Consider the following 22,045-nt stretch of genomic DNA (forward strand, 5'->3'; position numbering starts at 1 on the left):
AGTGTAGCCGCCATTTTGTGCCGGCTGAAGTTTGTTTTTGGAGAGTTTAAGCTAGTTTTTGCATTGAAAGTAACATTTATATTATCTGGTAAATACTGTGAATGTGTTTGTAACTTGAGTGGAGTACTTTCTACTCATCCTGCCTTTCTTTGTACATCATGTAAGTGAGTATTCTTGTAAAAATGTATGACATTTCTTTAATCTCATGGGCATTTCTCATTTTTCAACACTCTCAGACACAGTGAGAGGTGAAATGGCGCAGAAAGGAGTTCAGGTGGAGCAGGAAGCAATTTCCTGTTCAGTCTGTTTGGATCTACTGAAGGATCCGGTGACTATTCCCTGTGGACACAACTACTGCATGAACTGTATTAAAGGCCACTGGGACAAAGAGGATGAGAAGAAAACCCACAGCTGCCCTCAGTGTAGGCAGAGCTTCACACCGAGGCCTGTTGTGGTGAAAAACACCATGTTAGCATTTTTGGTGGAGGAGCTGAAGAAGACTGGACTCCCAGCTGCTTCTGCTGATCTCTGCTATGCTGGACCTGAAGATGTGGCCTGTGATGTCTGCACTGTGAGAAAACGGAAAGCCCTCAACTCCTGTCTGGTCTGTTTGACCTCTTACTGTGAGCAACACCTCCAGCCACATCATGATGTACCTCCGTTAAAGAAACACAAGCTGGTGGAGCCCTACAAGAACCTTCAGGAGAACATCTGCTCTCGTCACGATGAGGTGATGAAGATGTTCTGCCGTACTGATCAGCAGTGTATCTGTTATCTCTGCTCTGTGGACGAACATAAAGGCCACGACACAGTGTCAGCTGCAGCAGAGAGGACTGAGAGGCAGAGAGAGCTCGAGGTGAGTCAACAAAACATCCAGCAGAGAATCCAGGACAGAGAGGAAGATGTGAAGGTGCTTCAACAGGAGGTGGGGGCCATCAATCGCTCTGCTGATAAAGCAGTGGAGCACAGTGAGAAGATCTTCACCGAGCTGATCCGTCTCATGGATACAAGACGCTCTGAGGTGAAGCAGCAGGTCAGATCCCAGCAGAAAACTGAAGTGAGACGAATCAAAGACCTTCGGAAGAAGCTGGAGCAGGAGATCACTGAGCTGAAGAGGAAAGACGCTGAGCTGAAGAAGCTCTCACACACAGAGGATCACAACCAGTTTCTACACAACTACCCCTCACTGTCAGCACTCAGTGAGTCTACACACCCATCCAGCATCAATCTCCGTACTCTGAGCTACTTTGAGGATGTGACAGCAGCTGTGTCAGAGGTCAGCGATGTATTACAGGACGTTCTGTGTGACAAATGGTCAAACATCTTATTGGCACTGGCTGACGTGGATGTTATACTGCCACATGAGCCAAAGACCAGAGCTGGATTCTTACAATATTCACATGAAATCACCATGGACCCAAATACAGCACACACAAATTTGTTATTATCTGAGGGGAACAGAAAAGCAACATTAATGAGGGAAGAACAGTTCGTTCAGATTCCTTTTCACCCAGACAGATTCACTGCCTGGTGGCAGGTCCTGAGCAGAGAGAGTCTGACTGGTCGTAGTTACTGGGAGGTGGAGTGGGAAGCCGGGGCAATATATATAGCTGTCGCATACAAAAGTATCAGCAGAGAAGGGAGGTGGGACGCATGTTTTCTTGGATCCAATGAAAAGTCTTGGGCGTTAAGATGCGACAGTCGCAGTTATAAACTACATCACAAGAAAGTTGAAACTCCCGTCTCAGGTCCTCCGTCCTCCAGAGTTGGAGTGTACCTGAATCACAGTGCAGGTATTCTGTCCTTCTACAGCGTCTCCTCTGACACCATGACTCTCCTCCACAGAGTCCAGACGACATTCAGTCGACCTCTCTATGCTGGACTCTGCTTCTGTTATACTTATAACGACACTGCTGAATTCTGTAAACTCACATAGACAGAACAGCTTTTTGAACTAGAGCTACATTCAGCTGCTCCTCTTCATCAAGCGTGAGCTGTAAGAATAATTTTAAAGTGCTGCCCTCTCCTGGCAGGCAGCGTCCCCGCATAAAGGTGGCTTTATTTTCAAACCACTGAGGATTTTTTCAGTTTTGGGCCTTTTTTTGAGGTTGCTGTAGCTGCTGGTCAGTGTTTGTTGAATTGAAGCTGCAAAGTAGCAGATTAACAATGAGAAGCCAGCAGTTTGTTTCCACTGAGCATCAGATGTACTGTATACGCCTTTGAGAATGATCACGCATTTTGTTTAATGTTCAGCATGTGAAATTCAATAGATTGTCTTGAGGTATTTGTATGATATTTCTCTTCCACTCCAAAGAGAGAAAGCAGCAGACCTTCCTGTATTGTAGATATGTTGGTTCACCACTTTGTACATTTGTGAAGAAATCTGTACATATTTTTTCTTTCTTTCTCACAGATCAAATGTTTTACAGTTTGACAGACAATGTGGTTCTATGAGGGATCATTAAAACTGTAATAAACTTGATCATAATCAATAAGATTATCATTTTCTCGTGCATGGTTGAGATTCTGGTAAAAGGAAAAAAATTGATCACGTGGTTGAAGTGAAATCATTGTACACGAGTTGGAATTTGAAGGTTTATATGATGAATAAAACTTTTTCAAAAATGACCCAAATATTTTCTCCTTGTCTTAAACCAGAGTTTTGTATAAAGCTGACCAGAAAATGTTAAGCTAATCAAATTTTCAGACCAATATTAGCACATATAGGCAGTTTTTCACCTTTCATGGTCACGTTAGATCTAAAAAATAAATGCGTCTCTCCCTGACGAAGGATTGATGCTGAAATATCAGGACAATAAAGGCATTTCAGTAGTTTAAAATTGAGTGTCTTGGAGTTTTCCTGTGATTTTTAAGTCTAAGCCTATCCAAAGGGAACCTGAAGCCAACTGAATTTGAGTCCAGAAATCGCTCTTACCGTCACATCTTTGACTTATACAAGCTTCCTGACTGCAGTTGAACTTGGCGTTGACAGAATATCAACTTTTCTTCTGCAGAAACAAAACTTGAAACCATATCCTTGCGGCTGTCTCCTATAATTCCCACGAGTCTTCTGGCCAACACATTGAGCTTTAACGCCGGCCCCCACAAAAAAGTTGTCAAGGCGTCCTGTCTCTTTTCTGCTGGACCAGGGCTCTGCAACCTGCGGCTCTTCTGCCCCTCTGCAGTGGCTCCTTCTGGCTTTGACATTTTACATTAAAATGTAATGTAATAAATTGTCCGCTAGTTCTTTTGTTTCATTAATGCACCAAAACATGGCATCATTGAAATGGAAATGCAGAGTTCAACTCCCTTATACTGTGAGCATAAGTAGCCCACTGCAGAGTTGCCACATGATGTGAAATTATAAATGAGTGGCCAGTAAATAAATAATCTTGATGGGCTAAGTTTGACCTTCTAGGCTGCGTTACCTTCATTAAAAGGTACAAAGATGTTTTGTGGCTGCAGACAGATTTTTTTGGCGAGTGACGGAGGCAAAAATGGCTCTTTTGATGGTAAAGGTTGCTGACCCCTGTGCTAGACCTTGTCCTACAGCCTCCAGACCACTAACCTCCTCCCAGTTGATGAGATGGCGAACATGGAGCAAGTCAATTCCCTGCCTGATCCTGCCCTGAAGCAACCTTCTAGGAAGGAAGGCGTGGCTCCCACTGACATCATGTCTCTCAGCTGTCCTGCTCCTGGTCTTTACCGAGCTGCCGCAGAAACTGAGCTGTCCAGCAACTCTCGGACCACCACCCACCAGGTCCGCAGTCGGTGGCCCAGTCTACACCTGATCCTGGTCCGCAGTCGTTGGCCCAGTCTACACCTGATCCTGGTCCGCAGTCGGTGGCCAGCCGACACTTGGTCCTTGCTCCTGACCCTCCGGACTTCCAGTTGACCACCCCTATCAAGGTCCTGCCCGAACTCCCAGACTTCCAGTCAGCCATCCAGTCGCACTCCAGCAATTATAATCCAGTCCTGACCTCCTGCCTCGTCGCCAGCTTCTAGAGCAGTCTGGCCTGCGTCTTCCTGCCTGTTGTCCTGCTGCCTGGTCTCCAGAGCAGCTCCATTAACAAGGCTTCCAGCTCGTCCTCCAGAGTAGCTCCACTCTGGTTATTCTCCTGCCCAGTCTCCAGAGGATTTCTGCCGACATAGTCGACCTACAGCTCGTCCTCCAGAGTGGCTCTGCCAGTCAGGTCGTCCCCCCGGCCAGTCTCCAAAGCGCTCCTGCTTACATCACCACATCCAGGGTGGCTCTAACTACACTGCCAGTGTCGATGCCTTCATCCAGAGTCTCCTCGCTTTGCTCCACCGATCTTGACCCTCGCCTGAGGCGTCTGTCCTGCTGTCTGCTTGAGATGCTCTTTACCTTTACAGGGATCAACTATCTGTTTTATGTGATATATTTGAATAGTTGTAATCAATGAAAAGTTCAATCAAATGAAATACAGGATAACTCAGTAATGTTGAAAACTGGGAAGCCATTTCTAAATTCTCTGTTTTTAAGAAGAGTTTACGTCCTAAATGTTGTAGTGACCAGTGTTTTAAAATGAGAAAAGACGTCTGTTGTAAACAAGTTTAAACACAGTTTCTCCCCCGCTCCTTTTTCCTGGAGGGAACCAGAGCTTGGTTACCCTCCATCCTCATCCTGTTTTCAGACACAGATCCACTCTGTCCATCTACTTCCCTGACACATTATCTTGTGTCTCCACAGTGTCGGTCCGTCAGCTGGAACAGTTCATCAGTTTGACTCTTTGTCCTGAACGTCACTTATTTATTTCTCAGCTACATTTTTTATTAAGAGTATTTGGTTTCCTTTTTTGTGAATATGAACATACAATAAATGTTTATTCCAACAATAATTTCTGTCTTTGTTGAAGTTGAAATTGTTCTGTAAACATTTACTCTGAGCAAAAAGGCCACGAGACGTCAGCAGCAGAGAAACTCCTGAACCTGATGAGGTTTTAATGACAGAATGAATCCAGGTCAAATGTTAATCATTAAACGTGAGAACATTATATTCCAGCGGCTTCAGTGTTTTATGACAGGCTGGTTTGATGACTCCCTATTGAAGGTCGACTGTTTTTATGAGCAGGAAAATAAAACTGAACACAATCTGAGGAAGAGTTAGAGAACTATGGAGCCGTCAGCAAAGCCTGAGGAGCCCAGAAATATTTCACAACTAAAAACTTTGATGTTCTCAAATGTGGAGCAGGTTTTAACTGAGGCTTCGTTGTAAACGAGCGAACAAAGTCCAGAGTCACAGAGCGGCTCCTCGTCCTGGAATGAAGCACAGCTGGATCAGCCCTCCCTCTTCTTCCTGCTCTCAAACACAGCAGCTCCACTCTGTCACTTTATCTCCTTGTTCCCTCCCCTTCAGATCTGCACTTTGAATGAGGGTGTAACCAGGAAGTGAAGGAGCTGACGAGCCTCATTCACTGCAGAAGCTCATGTTGTTCAGATCAGAGCTCAGACTAGTTTCAGTTATCAGGAAGTGAATCTCAGACAGTCGTCGACACTCGGAGGTGAAATGGCTCAACAAAACATTCAACTGGACCGAACAAAGTTCTGCTGTTCCATCTGTTTGGATTTACTGAAGGATCCGGTGACTATTCCATGTGGACACAGCTACTGCATTAACTGTATTCAAAGCTACTGGGACACAGAGGATGAGAAGAAAACCCACAGCTGCCCTCAGTGTAGGCAGAGCTTCACACCGAGGCCTGTCCTGGTGAAAAACACCATGTTAGCAGATTTAGTGGAGGAGCTGAAGAAGACTGGACTCCAAGCTGCTCCTGCTGATCTCTGCTATGCTGGACCTGAAGATGTGGCCTGTGATGTCTGCACTGGGAGGAAACTGAGAGCACTTAAGTCCTGTTTGTCCTGTCCGGCCTCTTACTGTGAGAAACACCTGCAGCCTCATTATGAAGCGGCTCCGTTAAAGAAACACAAGCTGCTGGAGCCGTCCAAGAAGCTCCAGGAGAACATCTGCTCTCGTCACGATGAGGTGATGAAGATGTTCTGCCGTACTGATCAGCAGTGTATCTGTTATCTCTGCCCAGTGGACGAACATAAAGGCCACGACACAGTGTCAGCTGCAGCAGAGAGGACTGAGAGGCAGAGAGAGCTGGAGGGGAGTCGACAAAACATCCAGCAGAGAATCCAGGACAGAGAGGAAGATGTGAAGGTGCTTCAACGGGAGGTGGAGGCCATCAATGGCTCTGCTGATAAAGCAGTGGAGCACAGTGAGAAGATCTTCACCAAGCTGATCCGTCTCATGGAGAAAAGACGCTCTGATGTGAAGCAGCAGGTCAGATCCCAGCAGGAAACTGAAGTGAGTCGAGTCAAAGAGCTTCAGGAGAAGCTGGAGCAGGAGATCACTGAGCTGAAGAGGAAAGACGCTGAGCTGAAGAAGCTCTCACACACAGAGGATCACAACCAGTTTCTACACAACTACCCCTCACTGTCAGCACTCAGTGAGTCTACACACTCATCCAGCATCAATATCCGTCCTCGGAGATACTTTGAGGATGTGACAGCAGCTGTGTCAGAGGCCAGAGACAAACTACAGGACGTCCTGAGTGACACATGGACAAACATCTCACTGACAGTGACTGAAGTGGATGTTTTACTGTCAAACCCACAACCAGAGCCCAAGACCAGAGCTGGACTCTTAAAATATTCACGTGAAATCACACTGGATCCAAACACAGCAAATACACATCTGTTATTATCTGAGGGGAACAGAAAAGCAACATACATCAGTCAACAACAGTCTGATTCTAGTCACCCAGACAGATTCACTGACTATCGTCAGGTCCTGAGTAGAGAGAGTCTGACTGGACGTTGTTACTGGGAGGTGGAGTGGAGAGGAGGAGGTGAAGTAGCAGTCGCATACAAGAATATCAGGAGAGCAGGGATCTCTAATGAATGTTTATTTGGACGAAATGACAAATCTTGGTCATTAAGATGTTACAATGACAGATATTACTTTTATCACAACAATGTCCAAACTCCCGTCTCAGGTCCTCGGTCCTCCAGAGTTGGAGTGTACCTGGATCACAGTGCAGGTATTCTGTCCTTCTACAGCATCTCTGAAACCATCACTCTCCTCCACAGAGTCCAGACCACATTCACTCAGCCTCTCTATGCTGGAGTTTGGATTTATCCTGACAGCACTGCTGAGTTCAGTAAAGTCAAATAGACAGAAGTCATTCTGTCTCAGGACAAGGTCAAGGTCAACGACGAGTCGACAGGAAGGGGGCCTGTCCGCTTCCACTTCTACATGGAGATGGACGAGCTGCTTGGGGTAGACCATGACGTGGTGGACCCACCTGTCGTGGGGAGCGATTGTGCCGGTGTGGTGATACTCCGACCCGATGCACTGAGGCGGTCCAACAGGGCTCCCTCACCAGCGCAGCCCACCAGCTCCTCTCCCCCGTCTGCTGCTTCTTCCACAGCCAGTCCACCTCCAGCTCGGGTCCCCAGCAGACCCTCTGACAGCCCGAGGTCGCGGAAGCGGTAGAGGGAGGATGACCTGTTGGCCTACCTGAAGAGGTCTGATGCTGCCGCCCAGGATGCTGCCCAGAGGCGCCATGAAGAGACCATGGCCGAGATGAGGGCGCTGAGGGAAGATCGGGAAATGGCGGAGAAAGGAGTTCAGGTGGAGCAGGAAGCAATTTCCTGTTCAATCTGTTTGGATCTACTGAAGGATCCGGTGACTATTCCCTGTGGACACAACTACTGCATGAACTGTATTAAAGGCCACTGGGACAAAGAGGATGAGAAGAAAACCCACAGCTGCCCTCAGTGTAGGCAGAGCTTCACACCGAGGCCTGTCCTGGTGAAAAACACCATGTTAGCAGATTTAGTGGAGGAGCTGAAGAAGACTGGACTCCCAGCTTCTCCTGCTGATCTCTGCTATGCTGGACCTGAAGATGTGGCCTGTGATGTCTGCACTGGGAGGAAACGGAAAGCCCTCAACTCCTGTCTGGTCTGTTTGACCTCTTACTGTGAGCAACACCTCCAGCCACATCATGATGTACCTCCGTTAAAGAAACACAAGCTGGTGGAGCCCTACAAGAACCTTCAGGAGAACATCTGCTCTCGTCATGATGAGGTGATGAAGATGTTCTGCCATACTGATCAGCAGTGTATCTGTTATCTCTGCTCTGTGGACGAACATAAAGGCCACGACACAGTGTCAGCTGCAGCAGAGAGGACTGAGAGGCAGAGAGAGCTGGAGGTGAGTCGACAAAACATCCAGCAGAGAATCCAGGACAGAGAGGAAGATGTGAAGGTGCTTCAACAGGAGGTGGAGGCCATCAATGGCTCTGCTGATAAAGCAGCGGAGCACAGTGAGAAGATCTTCACCGAGCTGATCCGTCTCATGGAGAAAAGACGCTCTGATGTGAAGCAGCAGGTCAGATCCCAGCAGGAAACTGAAGTGAGTCGAGTCAAAGAGTTTCAGGAGAAGCTGGAGCAGGAGATCACTGAGCTGAAGAGGAAAGACGCTGAGCTGAAGAAGCTCTCACACACAGAGGATCACAACCAGTTTCTACACAACTACCCCTCACTGTCAGCACTCAGTGAGTCTACACACTCATCCAGCATCAATATCCGTCCTCGGAGATACTTTGAGGATGTGACAGCAGCTGTGTCAGAGGTCAGAGACAAACTACAGGACGTCCTGAGAGAGACATGGACAAACATCTCACTGACAGTGACTGAAGTGGATGTTTTACTGTCAAACCCACAAACAGAGAACAAGACCAGAGCTGGATTCTTAAGATATTCACGTGAAATCACACTGGATCCAAACACAGCACACAGACTGCTGTTATTATCTGAGGGGAACAGGAAAGTAACAAGAATGAGTCAACGACAGTCTTATTCTAGTCACCCAGACAGATTCACTTCCTATTGTCAGGTCCTGAGTAGAGAGAGTCTGACTGGACGTTGTTACTGGGAGGTGGAGTGGAGAGGAGGAGTTTATGTAGCAGTCGCATACAAGAATATCAACAGAACAGGGAGATCTAATGAATCTATGTTTGGACGAAATGACAAATCTTGGTCATTAGTTTGTGTCAATGACAGTTATTACTTTTATCACAACAAAGTCCAAACTCCCGTCTCAGGTCCTCGGTCCTCCAGAGTTGGAGTGTACCTGGATCACAGTGCAGGTATTCTGTCCTTCTACAGCGTCTCTGAAACCATCACTCTCCTCCACAGAGTCCAGAACACATTCACTCAGCCTCTCTATGCTGGAGTTAATGTTTATTGTTCTGACACCACTGCTGAGTTCAGTAAACTCAAATAGACAGAAGTCATTTAAGGGACAGTGAGTTAAATTCTGAGTTTTAACTCTTAAACTTATTCTGTCTTCATGTTTGTGGCTGATTGTTGTGTGGTGTCTTCACCTGTCAATCAAACATGATGGGCGGGACTTTGACATCTTCTCATCTGTTGTTGTGTAAATGTTTGAGTGTCTTTAGGTGGCGCTCCTTCCTGTGTCTGTTTAACCATGGAGGCTCTCACTGCTCATGATGACTTTTGTTCAGCTGAACTGACATTTGTCTGCATGAAGATATAAACGTGTCTGTGCTCTAAATGTGTGTTGAATATTTGTACTGATGTGTTTGCATGTTGTTGTTTCTCTCCCACTGCATGAGTCTAAAGAGAGAAAGCAGCAGAGCTTCATTTATCCTACATATTTAGTTCTCATCACTTTGTACATGTTTAAATTCATCTATAATCACATTTACATTTATTTGTTTGGCAGAACAAAAGCTGTCGTTGTTCCAATCGTCACACAAATTCAATAATATATGAGGAAGATCATTTATTATTTTCTTGTACGTAGCTGAGATTCAAACAAACTGATTGTGTGGATGAAGTGAAATCACTGAACCAGAGTCATTGAACAGACTTTACTGATGGGACGTGTGAACAAACTGAAGCTTTACATGGTGAATAAACAAACAGGAACAAAGTCTTTTCTTGTCGTCTTCATTCCAGGGTCTCACACAGAGCTGATGGAGAACATGTGACACTAATATGAGAGTATAACTGAGGCACTTTTCCTCCTCAAACACCACAAAGTTCATGTTACTGTCTGTCCTTTTAACTGTCCTCACTAAAGACTAAAGAGTTTTCTTATCACTTGGTGCTTTTTCCAAACAAGTTTTACTACACAGACGTAGAAGTTTTGTTCATTCCTGACACACGACACAACAGATATTGTGTGCTTGAACATGATATCCCACTTCTGCTCCTGTTGCCTCCTCAATCCTACAGACTGGACCTTTACATGTCTAATTACTGGTGCTGTTTGAAGCTGCCGAAGGCTCAGTGAAGTTTTTATGTGAGAAAACAGATGTACATCCCAAGAGGGCGCCATCATCCTGCTGACCAGGGACGTAGCAGAGGTTAAAGCAAACTTTCTGTTTGTGTTCATTCATTATGATCAGTGGTGTCAAACTTACATTACTCTAAAAAAGTGCTCCTCTTTGTTAAAGAATAGTAGAAAATACTGCAGATTTATTACCTTTTCTGAGCCCAGTTGGCTCCATGTTGGTGTCGGTGACGTGTTGAGCGAGGCGACGTAGCTCTCTGACAAAACTACACGAGATTTTACTTAAATTAAATCATTGACTTGGAAATTAATCTTCTAGATTGACAAACATCGTGTGTGTGATTAATGACACAATTCAAACAGGATTTATCTTCCAGCATTTCTGATCGGCTGCTGTTTGTGATACCTAATAACATTTTGAATGTCAAGTTTCTAACTGTTGTATTTGCTTAACACCCATAAATATAATCTATATTCACATGTTTGTTTGTTTGTTTGTTTGCTCTCTGGGAAACTACAGATAACAATATTCCTACTGTCCAGTTCAATCTGTTATATTTCTGATATGACAGAATAATAACTATATAGATGAATAAAATAATGTTAAAAGTAATATAATGCATATAATTTGACAGGGACGATAAGAGACCTGGATAATGTGGGGAAGGGGATTCACAAAGGACACGATGCTTGGAGAACATGGCTGTTATATGTCATGTGATTACACGCAATTTCAATCATTATAAACTCCAACAAAATATGAAAATCGACACAATTAAAAGACACATTTTCCACAGAACTGTTCATAGAAAGTCAAAGAAGACAGACAGCGGCTCCTCAACAGTCCCGCCCTACTCTGCTCTGATTGGATAGTACTACAGTGCTCTGATTGGCTCGTAGTCATTGACTCGCCCCACGCTCTCAGCTTTAGCTTCCAATCACAAGGACGCATAGAGACTACCAGCCAATCACAGCACAGCAGGGCGGGACAAGGCGGAACTACACAGGAAATCGCGGCACAGTAAAACTCGTCGCTGAGGAAACATCTCTACACTCCTGTGAGACTTTCTCGACATTTTCAGGTTTGTTGTGGAGAAACAGCGTTAAATGAATGTAAGAACTTGCTGACATGTTAAAGAGTGTTAAGACGAGGTTAGTGCTACATTGTGAGGACGGTTTTTGTCGATTTTGTGTCGTTTAATGTTCAGCATGTGAAATCCAATAGATCGTCTTGAGGTATTTGTATGATATTTCTCTTCCACTCCAAAGAGAGAAAGCAGCAGAGCTTCCTGTATTGTAGATATGTTGGTTCACCACTTTGTACATTTGTGAAGAAATCTGTACATATTTTTTTTTGTCTTTCTCACAGATCAAATGTTTTACAGTTTGACAGACGATGTGTTTCTATGAGGGATCATTAAAACTGTAATAAACCTGATCATAATCAATAAGATCATCATTTTCTCGTGCATGGTTGAGATTCTGGTAAAAGGAAAAAAATTGATCACGTGGTTGAAGTGAAATCATTGTACACGAGTTGGAATTTGAAGGTTTATATGATGAATAAAACTTTTTCAAAAATGACCCAAATATTTTCTCCTTGTCTTGAACCAGAGTTTTGTATAAAGCTGCCCAGAAAATGTTAAGCTAATCAAATTTTCAGACCAATATTAGCACATATAGGCAGTTTTTCACCTTTCATGGTCACGTTAGATCTAAAAAATAAATGCGTCTCTCCCTGACGAAGACTTGATGCTGATATATCAGGACAATAAAGGCATTTCAATAGCTTAAAATTGAGTGTCTTGGAGTTTTCCTGTGATTTTTAAGTCTAAGCCTATCCAAAGGGAACCTGAAGCAAACTGAATTTGAGTCCAGAAATCGCTCTTACCGTCACATCTTTGACTTATACAAGCTTCCTGACTGCAGTTGAACTTGGCGTTGACAGAATATCAACTTTTCTTCTGCAGAAATAAAACTTGAAACCATATCCTTGCAGCTGTCTCCTATAATTCCCAGGAGTCTTCTGGCCAACACATTGAGCTTTAACGCCGGCCCCCACAAAAAAGTTGTCAAGGCGTCCTGTCTCTTTTCTGCTGGACCAGGGCTCTGCAACCTGCGGCTCTCCTGCCCCTCTGCAGTGGCTCCTTCTGGCTTTGACATTTTACATTAAAATCTAATGTAATAAATTGTCCGCTAGTTCTTTTGTTTCATTAATGCACCAAAACATGGCATCATTGAAATGGAAATGCAGAGTTCAACTCCCTTATACTGTGAGCATAAGTAGCCCACTGCAGAGTTGCCACATGATGTGAAATTATAAATGAGTGCTCATTAAATAAATAATCTTGATGGGCTAAGTTTGACCTTCTAGGCTGCGTTACCTTCATTAAAAGGTACAAAGATGTTTTGCGGCTGCAGACAGATTTTTTTGGCGAGTGACGGAGGCAAAAATGGCTCTTTTGATGGTAAAGGTTGCTGACCCCTGTGCTAGACCTTGTCCTACAGCCTCCAGACCACTAACCTCCTCCCAGTTGATGAGATGGCGAACATGGAGCAAGTCAATTCCCTGCCTGATCCTGCCCTGAAGCAACCTTCTAGGAAGGAAGGCGTGGCTCCCACTGACATCATGCCTCTCAGCTGTCCTGCTCCTGGTCTTTACCGAGCTGCCGCAGAAACTGAGCTGTCCAGCAACTCTCAGACCACCACCCACCAGGTCCCCAGTCGGTGGCCCAGTCTACATCTGATCCTGGTCAGCAGTCGGTGGCCCAGTCTACATCTGATCCTGGTCCGCAGTCGGTGGCCCAGTCTACACCTGATCCTGGTCCCCAGTCGGTGGCCAGCCGACACTTGGTCCTTGCTCCTGACCCTCCGGACTTCCAGTTGACCACCCCTATCAAGGTCCTGCCCAAACTCCCAGACTTCCAGTCAGCCATCCAGTCGCACTCCAGCAATTATAATCCAGTCCTGACCTCCTGCCTCGTCGCCTGCTTCTAGAGTAGTCTGGCCTGCGTCTTCCTGCCTGTTGTCCTGCTGCCTGGTCTCCAGAGCAGCTCCATTAACAAGGCTTCCAGCTCGTCCTCCAGAGCAGCTCCACTCTGGTTATTCTCCTGCCCAGTCTCCAGAGGATTTCTGCAGACATAGTCGACCTACAGCTCGTCCTCCAGAGTGGCTCTGCCAGTCAGGTCGTCCCCCCGGCCAGTCTCCAAAGCGCTCCTGCTTACATCACCACATCCAGGGTGGCTCTAACTACACTGCCAGTGTCGATGCCTTCATCCAGAGTCTCCTCGCTTTGCTCCACCGATCTTGACCCTCGCCTGAGGCGTCTGTCCTGCTGTCTGCTTGAGATGCTCTTTACCTTTCCAGGGATCAACTATCTGTTTTATGTACTATATTTGAATAGTTGTAATCAATGAAAAGTTCAATCAAATGAATTACAGGATAACTCAGTAATGTTGAAAACTGGGAAGCCATTTCTAAATTCTCTGTTTTTAAGAAGAGTTTACGTCCTAAATGTTGTAGTGACCAGTGTTTTAAAATGAGAAAAGACGTCTGTTGTAAACAAGTTTAAACACAGTTTCTCCCCCGCTCCTTTTTCCTGGAGGGAACCAGAGCTTGGTTACCCTCCCTCCTCATCCTGTTTTCAGACACAGATCCACTCTGTCCATCTACTTCCCTGACACATTATCTTGTGTCTCCACAGTGTCGGTCCGTCAGCTGGAACAGTTCATCAGTTTCAGTCTTTGTCCTGAACGTCACTTATTTATTTCTTTGCTACATTTTTTATTAAGAGTATTTGGTTTCCTTTTTTGTGAATATGAACATACAATAAATGTTTATTCCAACAATAATTTCTGTCTTTGTTGAAGTTGAATTTGTTCTGTGAACATTTACTCTGAGCAAAAAGGCCACGAGACGTCAGCAGCAGAGAAACTCCTGAACCTGAAGAGGTTTAAATGACAGAATGAATCCAGGTCAAATGTTAATCATTAAACGTGAGAACATTATATTCCAGCAGCTTCAGTGTTTCATGACAGGCTGGTTTGATGACTCCCTGTTGAAGGTCGACTGTTTTTATGAGCAGGAAAATAAAACTGAACACAATCTGAGGAAGAGTTAGAGAACTATGGAGCCGTCAGCAAAGCCTGAGGAGCCCAGAAATATTTCACAACTAAAAACTTTGATGTTCTCAAATGTGGAGCAGGTTTTAACTGAGGCTTCGTTGTAAACGAGCGAACAAAGTCCAGAGTCACAGAGCGGCTCCTCGTCCTGGAATGAAGCACAGCTGGATCAGCCCTCCCTCTTCTTCCTGCTCTCAAACACAGCAGCTCCACTCTGTCACTATATCTCCTTGTTCCCTCCCCTTCAGATCTGCACTTTGAATGAGGGTGTAACCAGGAAGTGAAGGAGCTGACGAGCCTCATTCACTGCGGAAGCTCATGTTGTTCAGATCAGAGCTCAGACTAGTTTCAGTTATCAGGAAGTGAAACTCAGACAGTCGTCGACACTCGGAGGTGAAATGGCTCAACAAAACATTCAACTGGACCGAGCAAAGTTCTGCTGTTCCGTCTGTTTGGATCCACTGAAGGATCCGGTGACTATTCCCTGTGGACACAGCTACTGCATGAACTGTATTCAAAGCTACTGGGACAAAGAGGATGAGAAGAAAGACACCAGCTGCCCTCAGTGTAGGCAGAGCTTCACACCGAGGCCTGTCCTGGTGAAAAGCACCGTGTTAGCAGATTTAGTGGAGGAGCTGAAGAAGACTGGACTCCAAGCTGCTCCTACTGATCTCTGCTATGCTGGACCTGAAGATGTGGCCTGTGATGTCTGCACTGGGAGGAAACTGAGAGCTGTCAAGTCCTGTCTGGTCTGTCTGATCTCTTACTGTGAGAAACATCTTCAGCCTCATTATGATTCACCTGCATTTGAAAAACACAAGCTGGTGGAGCCGTCAGAGAAGCTCAAGGAGAACATCTGCTCTCGTCATGATGAGGTGATGAAGATGTTCTGCCGTACTGATCAGCAGTGTATCTGTTATCTCTGCTCTGTGGACGAACATAAAGGCCACGACACAGTGTCAGCTGCAGCAGCGAGGACTGAGAGGCAGAGAGAGCTGGAGGTGAGTCGACAAAACATCCAGCAGAGGATCCAGGACAGAGAGGAAGATGTGAAGGTGCTTCAACAGGAGGTGGAGGCCATCAATGGCTCTGCTGATAAAGCAGTGGGGCACAGTGAGAAGATCTTCACCGAGCTGATCCATCTCATGGAGAAAAGACGCTCTGATGTGAAGCAGCAGGTCAGATCCCAGCAGGAAACTGAAGTGAGTCGAGTCAAAGAGCTTCAGGAGAAGCTGGAGCAGGAGATCACTGAGCTGAAGAGGAAAGACGCTGAGCTGAAGAAACTCTCACACACAGAGGATCACAACCAGTTTCTACACAACTACCCCTCACTGTCAGCACTCAGTGAGTCTACACACTCATCCAGCATCAATATCCGTCCTCTGAGATACTTTGAGGATGTGACAGCAGCTGTGTCAGAGGTCAGAGACAAACTACAGGACGTCCTGAGAGAGACATGGACAAACATCTCACTGACAGTGACTGAAGTGGATGTTTTACTGTCAAACCCACAACCAGAGAACAAGACCAGAGCTGGACTCTTAAGATATTCACGTGAAATCACACTGGATCCAAACACAGCAAACACACATCTGTTATTATCTGAGGGGAACAGAAAAGTAACAGCAATGGCACAACCACAGTCTTATTCTAGTCACCCAGACAGATTCACTTACTGGTGTCAGGTCCTGAGTAGAGAGAGTCTGACTGGACGTTGTTACTGGGAGGTGGAGTTGAGAGGAGGAGGAGTTTATGTAGCAGTCGCATACAAGAGTATCAGCAGAACAAAGGATGTGAGTGGGTTTGGACGAAATGACAAATCTTGGTCATTACATTGTGTCAATAACAGATATTACTTTTATCACAACAATGTCCAAACTCCCGTCTCAGGTCCTGTGTCCTCCAGAGTTGGAGTGTACCTGGATCACAGTGCAGGTATTCTGTCCTTCTACAGCGTCTCTGAAACCATCACTCTGCTCCACAGAGTCCAGACCACATTCACTCAGCCTCTCTATGCTGGAGTTAATGTTTATTGTTCTGACACCACTGCTGAGTTCAGCAAACTCAAATAGACAGAAGTCATTTAAGGGACAGTGAGTTAAACTCTGAGTTTTAACTCTTAAACTTATTCTGTCTTCATGTTGGTGGCTGATTGTTGTGTGGTGTCTTCACCTGTCAATCAAACATGATGGGCGGGACTTTGTCATCTTCTCATCTGTTGTTGTGTAAATGTTTGAGTGTCTTTAGGTGGCGCTCCTTCCTGTGTCTGTTTAACCATGGAGGCTCTCACTGCTCATGATGACTTTTGTTCAGCTGAACTGACATTTGTCTGCATGAAGATATAAACGTGTCTGTGCTCTAAATGTGTGTTGAATATTTGTACTGATGTGTTTGCATGTTGTTGTTTCTCTCCCACTGCATGAGTCTAAAGAGAGAAAGCAGCAGAGCTTCATTTATCCTACATATTTAGTTCTCATCACTTTGTACATGTTTAAATTCATCTATAATCACATTTACATTTATTTGTTTGGCAGAACAAAAGCTGTCGTTGTTCCAATCATCACACAAATTCAATAATATATGAGGAAGATCATTTATTATTTCCTTGTACGTAGCTGAGATTCAAACAAACTGATTGTGTGGATGAAGTGAAATCATTGAACCAGAGTCATTGAACAGACTTTACTGATGGGACGTGTGAACAAACTGAAGCTTTACATGGTGAATAAACAAACACGAACAAAGTCTTTTCTTGTCGTCTTCATTCCAGGGTCTCACACAGAGCTGATGGAGAACATGTGACACTAATATGAGAGTATAACTGAGGCACTTTTCCTCCTCAAACACCACAAAGTTCACACACTAAAAAATATAAAGTCATTGTCAAGTTCAGTTTTAAAGAAGTTGTGTTCATTCCTGACACACGACACAACAGATGTTGTGTGCTTGAACATTATATCCCACTTCTGCTCCTGTTGCCTCCTCAATCCTACAGACTGGACCTTTACATGTCTAATTACTGGTGCTGTTTGAAGCTGCCGAAGGCTCAGTGAAGTTTTTATGTGAGAAAACAGATGTACATCCCAAGAGGGCGCCATCATCCTGCTGACCAGGGACGTAGCAGAGGTTAAAGCAAACTTTCTGTTTGTGTTCATTCATTATGATCAGTGGTGTCAAACTTACATTACTCTAAAAAAGTGATCCTCTTTGTTAAAGAATAGTAGAAAATACTGCAGATTTATTACCTTTGATGAGCCCAGTTGGCTCCATGTTGGTGTCGGTGACGTGTTGAGCGAGGCGACGTAGCTCTCTGACAAAACTACACCAGATTTTACTTAAATTAAATTATTGACTTGGAAATTAATCTTCTAGATTGACAAACATCGTGTGTGTGATTAATGACACAATTCAAACAGGATTTATCTTTCAGCATTTCTGATTGGCTGCTGTTTGTGATACCTAATAACATTTTGAATGTCAAGTTTCTAACTGTTGCATTTGCTTAACACCCATAAATATAATCTATATTCACATGTTTGTTTGTTTGTTTGTTTGCTCTCTGGGAAACTACAGATAACAATATTCCTACTGTCCAGTTCAATCTGTTATATTTCTGATATGACAGAATAATAACTATATGAATGAATAAAATAATGTTAAAAGTAATATAATGCATATAATTTGACAGGGACGATAAGAGACCTGGATAATGTGGGGAAGGGGATTCACAAAGGACACGATGCTTGGAGAACATGGCTGTTATATGTAATGTGATTACACGCGATTTCAATCATTATAAACTCCAACAAAACATGAAAATCGACACAATTCAAAGACACATTTTCCACAGAACTGTTCATAGAAAGTCAAAGAAGACAGACAGCGGCTCCTCAACAGTCCCGCCCTACTCTGCTCTGATTGGATAGTACTACAGTGCTCTGATTGGCTCGTAGTCATTGACTCGCCCCACGCTCTCAGCCTAGCTTCCAATCACAAGGACGCATAGAGACTACTAGCCAATCACAGCACAGCAGGGCGGGACAAGGCGGAACAACACAGGAAATCGCGGCACAGTAAAACTCGTCGCTGAGGAAACATCTCTACACTCCTGTGAGACTTTCTCGACATTTTCAGGTTTGTTGTGGAGAAACAGCGTTAAATGAATGTAAGAACTTGCTGACATGTTAAAGAGTGTTAAGACGAGGTTAGTGCTACATTGTGAGGACGGTTTTTGTCGACATTAGTAGAGTATGTGTGTGTGTGTGTGTGTGTAAGGCAGTCCGAACGTTTACCTGAATCTGTTACCGAGTGTAGCCGCCATTTTGTGCCGGCTAAAGCTAGTTTTTGAAGAGTTTAAGCTAGTTTTTGCATTGAAAGTAACATTTATATTATCTGGTAAATACTGTGAATGTGTTTGTAACTTGAGTGGAGTACTTTCTACTCATCCTGCCTTTATTTGTACATCATGTAAGTGAGTATTCTTGTAAAAATGTACGACAGAGTTCTTTAATCTCATGGGCATTTCTCATTTTTCAGGAGAGCAACACTCTCAGACACAGTGAGAGGTGAAATGGCGCAGAAAGGAGTTCAGGTGGAGCAGGAAGCAATTTCCTGTTCCATCTGTTTGGATCCACTGAAGGATCCAGTGACTATTCCCTGTGGACACAGCTACTGCATGAACTGTATTAAAAGCCACTGGGACAGAGAGGATGAGAAGAAAACCCACAGCTGCCCTCAGTGTAGGCAGAGCTTCACACCGAGGCCTGTCTTGGTGAAAAACACCATGTTAGCATTTTTGGTGGAGGAGCTGAAGAAGACTGGACTCCAAGCTGCTTCTGCTGATCTCTGCTCTGTGGACGAACATAAAGGCCACGACACAGTGTCAGCTGCAGCAGCGAGGACTGAGAGGAAGAGAAAGCTCAAGGTGAGTCGACAAAACATCCAGCAGAGAATCCAGGACAGAGAGGAAGATGTGAAGGTGCTTCAACAGGAGGTGGAGGCCATCAATGGCTCTGCTGATAAAGCAGTGGAGCACAGTGAGAAGATCTTCACCGAGCTGATCCGTCTCATGGAGAAAAGACGCTCTGATGTGAAGCAGCAGGTCAGATCCCAGCAGGAAACTGAAGTGAGTCGAGTCAAAGAGCTTCAGGAGAAGCTGGAGCAGGAGATCACTGAGCTGAAGAGGAAAGACGCTGAGCTGAAGAAGCTCTCACACACAGAGGATCACAACCAGTTTCTACACAACTACCCCTCACTGTCAGCACTCAGTGAGTCTACACACTCATCCAGCATCAATATCCGTCCTCTGAAGTACTTTGAGGATGTGACAGCAGCTGTGTCAGAGGTCAGACACAAACTACGGGACGTCCTGAGAGAGACATGGACAAACATCTCACTGACAGTGACTGAAGTGGATGTTTTACTGTCAAACCCACAAACAGAGCCTGAGACCAGAGCTGGACTCTTAAGATATTCACATGAAATCGCACTGGATCCAAACACAGCACACACAGAGCTGTTATTATCTGAGGGGAACAGAAAAGTAACATACATCAGTCAACCACAGTCTTATTCTAGTCACCCAGACAGATTCACTTACTGTGGTCAGGTCCTGAGTAGAGAGAGTCTGACTGGATGTTGTTACTGGGAGGTGGAGTGGAGAGGAGGAGGAGTTGTAGTAGCAGTCGCATACAAGAATATCAGCAGAGCAGGGAGTGTGAGTGTGTTTGGACGAAATGACAAATCTTGGTCATTAGTTTGTGTCAATGACAGTTATTACTTTTATCACAACGATGTCCAAACTCCCGTCTCAGGTCCTCAGTCCTCCAGAGTTGGAGTGTACCTGGATCACAGTGCAGGTATTCTGTCCTTCTACAGCGTCTGTGAAACCATCACTCTCCTCCACAGAGTCCAGACCACATTCACTCAGCCTCTCTATGCTGGAGTTAATGTTTATTGTTCTGACACCAGTGCTGAGTTCAGCAAACTCAAATAGACAGAAGTCTTTTAAGGGACAATGAGTTAAACTCTGAGTTTTAACTCTTAAACTTATTCTGTCTTCATGTTTGTGGCTGATTGTTGTGTGGTGTCTTCACCTGTCAATCAAACACGATGGGCGGGACTTTGACATCTTCTCATCTGTTGCTGTGTAAATGTTTGAGTTTCTTTAGGTGGCGCTCCTTCCTGTGTCTGTTTAACCATGGAGGCTCTCACTGCTCATGATGACTTTTGTTCAGCTGAACTGACATTTGTCTGCATGAAGATATAAACGTGTCTGTGCTCTAAATGTGTGTTGAATATTTGTACTGATGTGTTTGCATGTTGTTGTTTCTCTCCCACTGCATGAGTCTAAAGAGAGAAAGCAGCAGAGCTTCATTTATCCTACATATTTAGTTCTCATCACTTTGTACATGTTTAAATTCATCTATAATCACATTTACATTTATTTGTTTGGCAGAACAAAAGCTGTCGTTGTTCCAATCATCACACAAATTCAATAATATATGAGGAAGATCATTTATTATTTTCTTGTACGTAGCTGAGATTCAAACAAACTGATTGTGTGGATGAAGTGAAATCATTGAACCAGAGTCATTGAACAGACTTTACTGATGGGACGTGTGAACGAACTGAAGCTTTACATGGTGAATAAACAAACAGGAACAAAGTCTTTTCTTGTCGTCTTCATTCCAGGGTCTCACACAGAGCTGATGGAGAACATGTGACACTAATATGAGAGTATAACTGAGGCACTTTTCCTCCTCAAACACCACAAAGTTCACAGACTAAAAAAGCTGATTTTCTTTTTTTATATATATATATATATATATAAAGTCATTGTCAAGTTCAGTTTTAAAGAAGTTGTGTTCATTCCTGACACACGACACAACAGATATTGTGTGCTTGAACATTATATCCCACTTCTGCTCCTGTTGCCTCCTCAATCCTACAGACTGGACCTTTACATGTCTAATTACTGGTGCTGTTTGAAGCTGCCGAAGGCTCAGTGAAGTTTTTATGTGAGAAAACAGATGTACGTCCCAAGAGGGCGCCATCATCCTGCTGACCAGGGACGTAGCAGAGGTTAAAGCAAACTTTCTGTTTGTGTTCATTCATTATGATCAGTGGTGTCAAACTTACATTACTCTAAAAAAGTGATACCTTTGTTAAAGAATAGTAGAAAATACTGCAGATTTATTACCTTTTCTGAGCCCAGTTGGCTCCATGTTGGTGTCGGTGACGTGTTGAGCGAGGCGACGTAGCTCTCTGACAAAACTACACCAGATTTTACTCAAATTAAATGATTGACTTGGAAATTAATCTTCTAGACTGACAAACATCGTGTGTGTGATTAATGACACAATTCACACAGGATTTATCTTTCAGCATTTCTGATCGGCTGCTGTTTGTGATACCTAATAACATTTTGAATGTCAAGTTTCTAACTGTTGCATTTGCTTAACACCCATAAATATAATCTATATTCACATGTTTGTTTGTTTGTTTGTTTGTTTGCTCTCTGGGAAACTACAGATAACAATATTCCTACTGTCCAGTTCAATGTGTTATATTT

The 22,045-nt window shown here is 44.3% G+C and overlaps 4 protein-coding genes across 6 annotated transcripts; all 4 read left to right on the top strand.

Moving 5' to 3' along the window:
* Positions 1 to 247: 247 nt before the first annotated feature.
* On the top strand, positions 248 to 2,628 carry LOC141017158 (tripartite motif-containing protein 16-like). The gene has a single exon (XM_073491788.1). It carries the CDS (start codon positions 254 to 256, stop codon positions 1,934 to 1,936), a length of 1,683 nt encoding a protein of 560 aa, XP_073347889.1. The 5' UTR covers positions 248 to 253; the 3' UTR covers positions 1,937 to 2,628.
* A 2,730-nt stretch (positions 2,629 to 5,358) lies between these two features.
* LOC141017159 (tripartite motif-containing protein 16-like) lies at positions 5,359 to 7,201 on the top strand. Its single transcript, XM_073491789.1, has one exon. It carries the CDS (start codon positions 5,528 to 5,530, stop codon positions 7,199 to 7,201), a length of 1,674 nt encoding a protein of 557 aa, XP_073347890.1. The 5' UTR covers positions 5,359 to 5,527.
* A 438-nt stretch (positions 7,202 to 7,639) lies between these two features.
* LOC141017084 (uncharacterized) lies at positions 7,640 to 17,219 on the top strand. The gene is made up of 5 exons (XM_073491701.1): positions 7,640 to 9,302; positions 12,886 to 13,103; positions 13,148 to 13,278; positions 13,400 to 13,632; positions 14,770 to 17,219. The coding sequence occupies exons 1-5, from the start codon at positions 7,640 to 7,642 to the stop codon at positions 16,542 to 16,544; spliced, it is 4,020 nt and encodes a 1,339-aa protein (XP_073347802.1). The 3' UTR covers positions 16,545 to 17,219.
* A 1,329-nt stretch (positions 17,220 to 18,548) lies between these two features.
* On the top strand, positions 18,549 to 21,140 carry LOC141016658 (tripartite motif-containing protein 16-like). Of its 3 annotated transcripts, none has more exons than XM_073491157.1 (2): positions 18,549 to 18,606; positions 19,009 to 21,140. In XM_073491157.1, exon 2 carries the CDS (start codon positions 19,043 to 19,045, stop codon positions 20,465 to 20,467), a length of 1,425 nt encoding a protein of 474 aa, XP_073347258.1. In that variant the 5' UTR covers positions 18,549 to 18,606; positions 19,009 to 19,042; the 3' UTR covers positions 20,468 to 21,140. The 3 variants fall into 3 exon arrangements, with proteins under 3 accessions (XP_073347258.1, XP_073347257.1, XP_073347256.1); XM_073491156.1 differs by having other exon boundaries at positions 18,590 to 18,637; XM_073491155.1 differs by having other exon boundaries at positions 18,592 to 18,676.
* The last annotated feature ends 905 nt before the right edge of the window (positions 21,141 to 22,045 follow it).

The sequence above is a fragment of the Pagrus major genome, chromosome 21, assembly GCF_040436345.1.
Source record: "Pagrus major chromosome 21, Pma_NU_1.0".
NCBI lineage: Eukaryota > Metazoa > Chordata > Actinopteri > Spariformes > Sparidae > Pagrus > Pagrus major.

Excerpts from the sequence above, each read along its gene's own strand:
- LOC141017158 (XM_073491788.1), top strand. The coding sequence starts at position 254 with ATGGCGCAGAAAGGAGTTCAGGTGGAGCAGGAAGCAATTTCCTGTTCA.
- LOC141017159 (XM_073491789.1), top strand. The coding sequence starts at position 5,528 with ATGGCTCAACAAAACATTCAACTGGACCGAACAAAGTTCTGCTGTTCC.
- LOC141017084 (XM_073491701.1), top strand. The coding sequence starts at position 7,640 with ATGGCGGAGAAAGGAGTTCAGGTGGAGCAGGAAGCAATTTCCTGTTCA. Across the intron at positions 9,303-12,885 it reads TGACACCACTGCTGAGTTCA|TTGATGAGATGGCGAACATG; the intron begins GTAAACTCAAAT and ends ACCTCCTCCCAG. Across the intron at positions 13,104-13,147 it reads CCAGTCTACATCTGATCCTG|TCGGTGGCCCAGTCTACACC; the intron begins GTCAGCAGTCGG and ends CCTGGTCCGCAG.
- LOC141016658 (XM_073491155.1), top strand. The coding sequence starts at position 18,654 with ATGTTAAAGAGTGTTAAGACGAG. Across the intron at positions 18,677-19,008 it reads TTAAAGAGTGTTAAGACGAG|GAGAGCAACACTCTCAGACA; the intron begins GTTAGTGCTACA and ends CTCATTTTTCAG.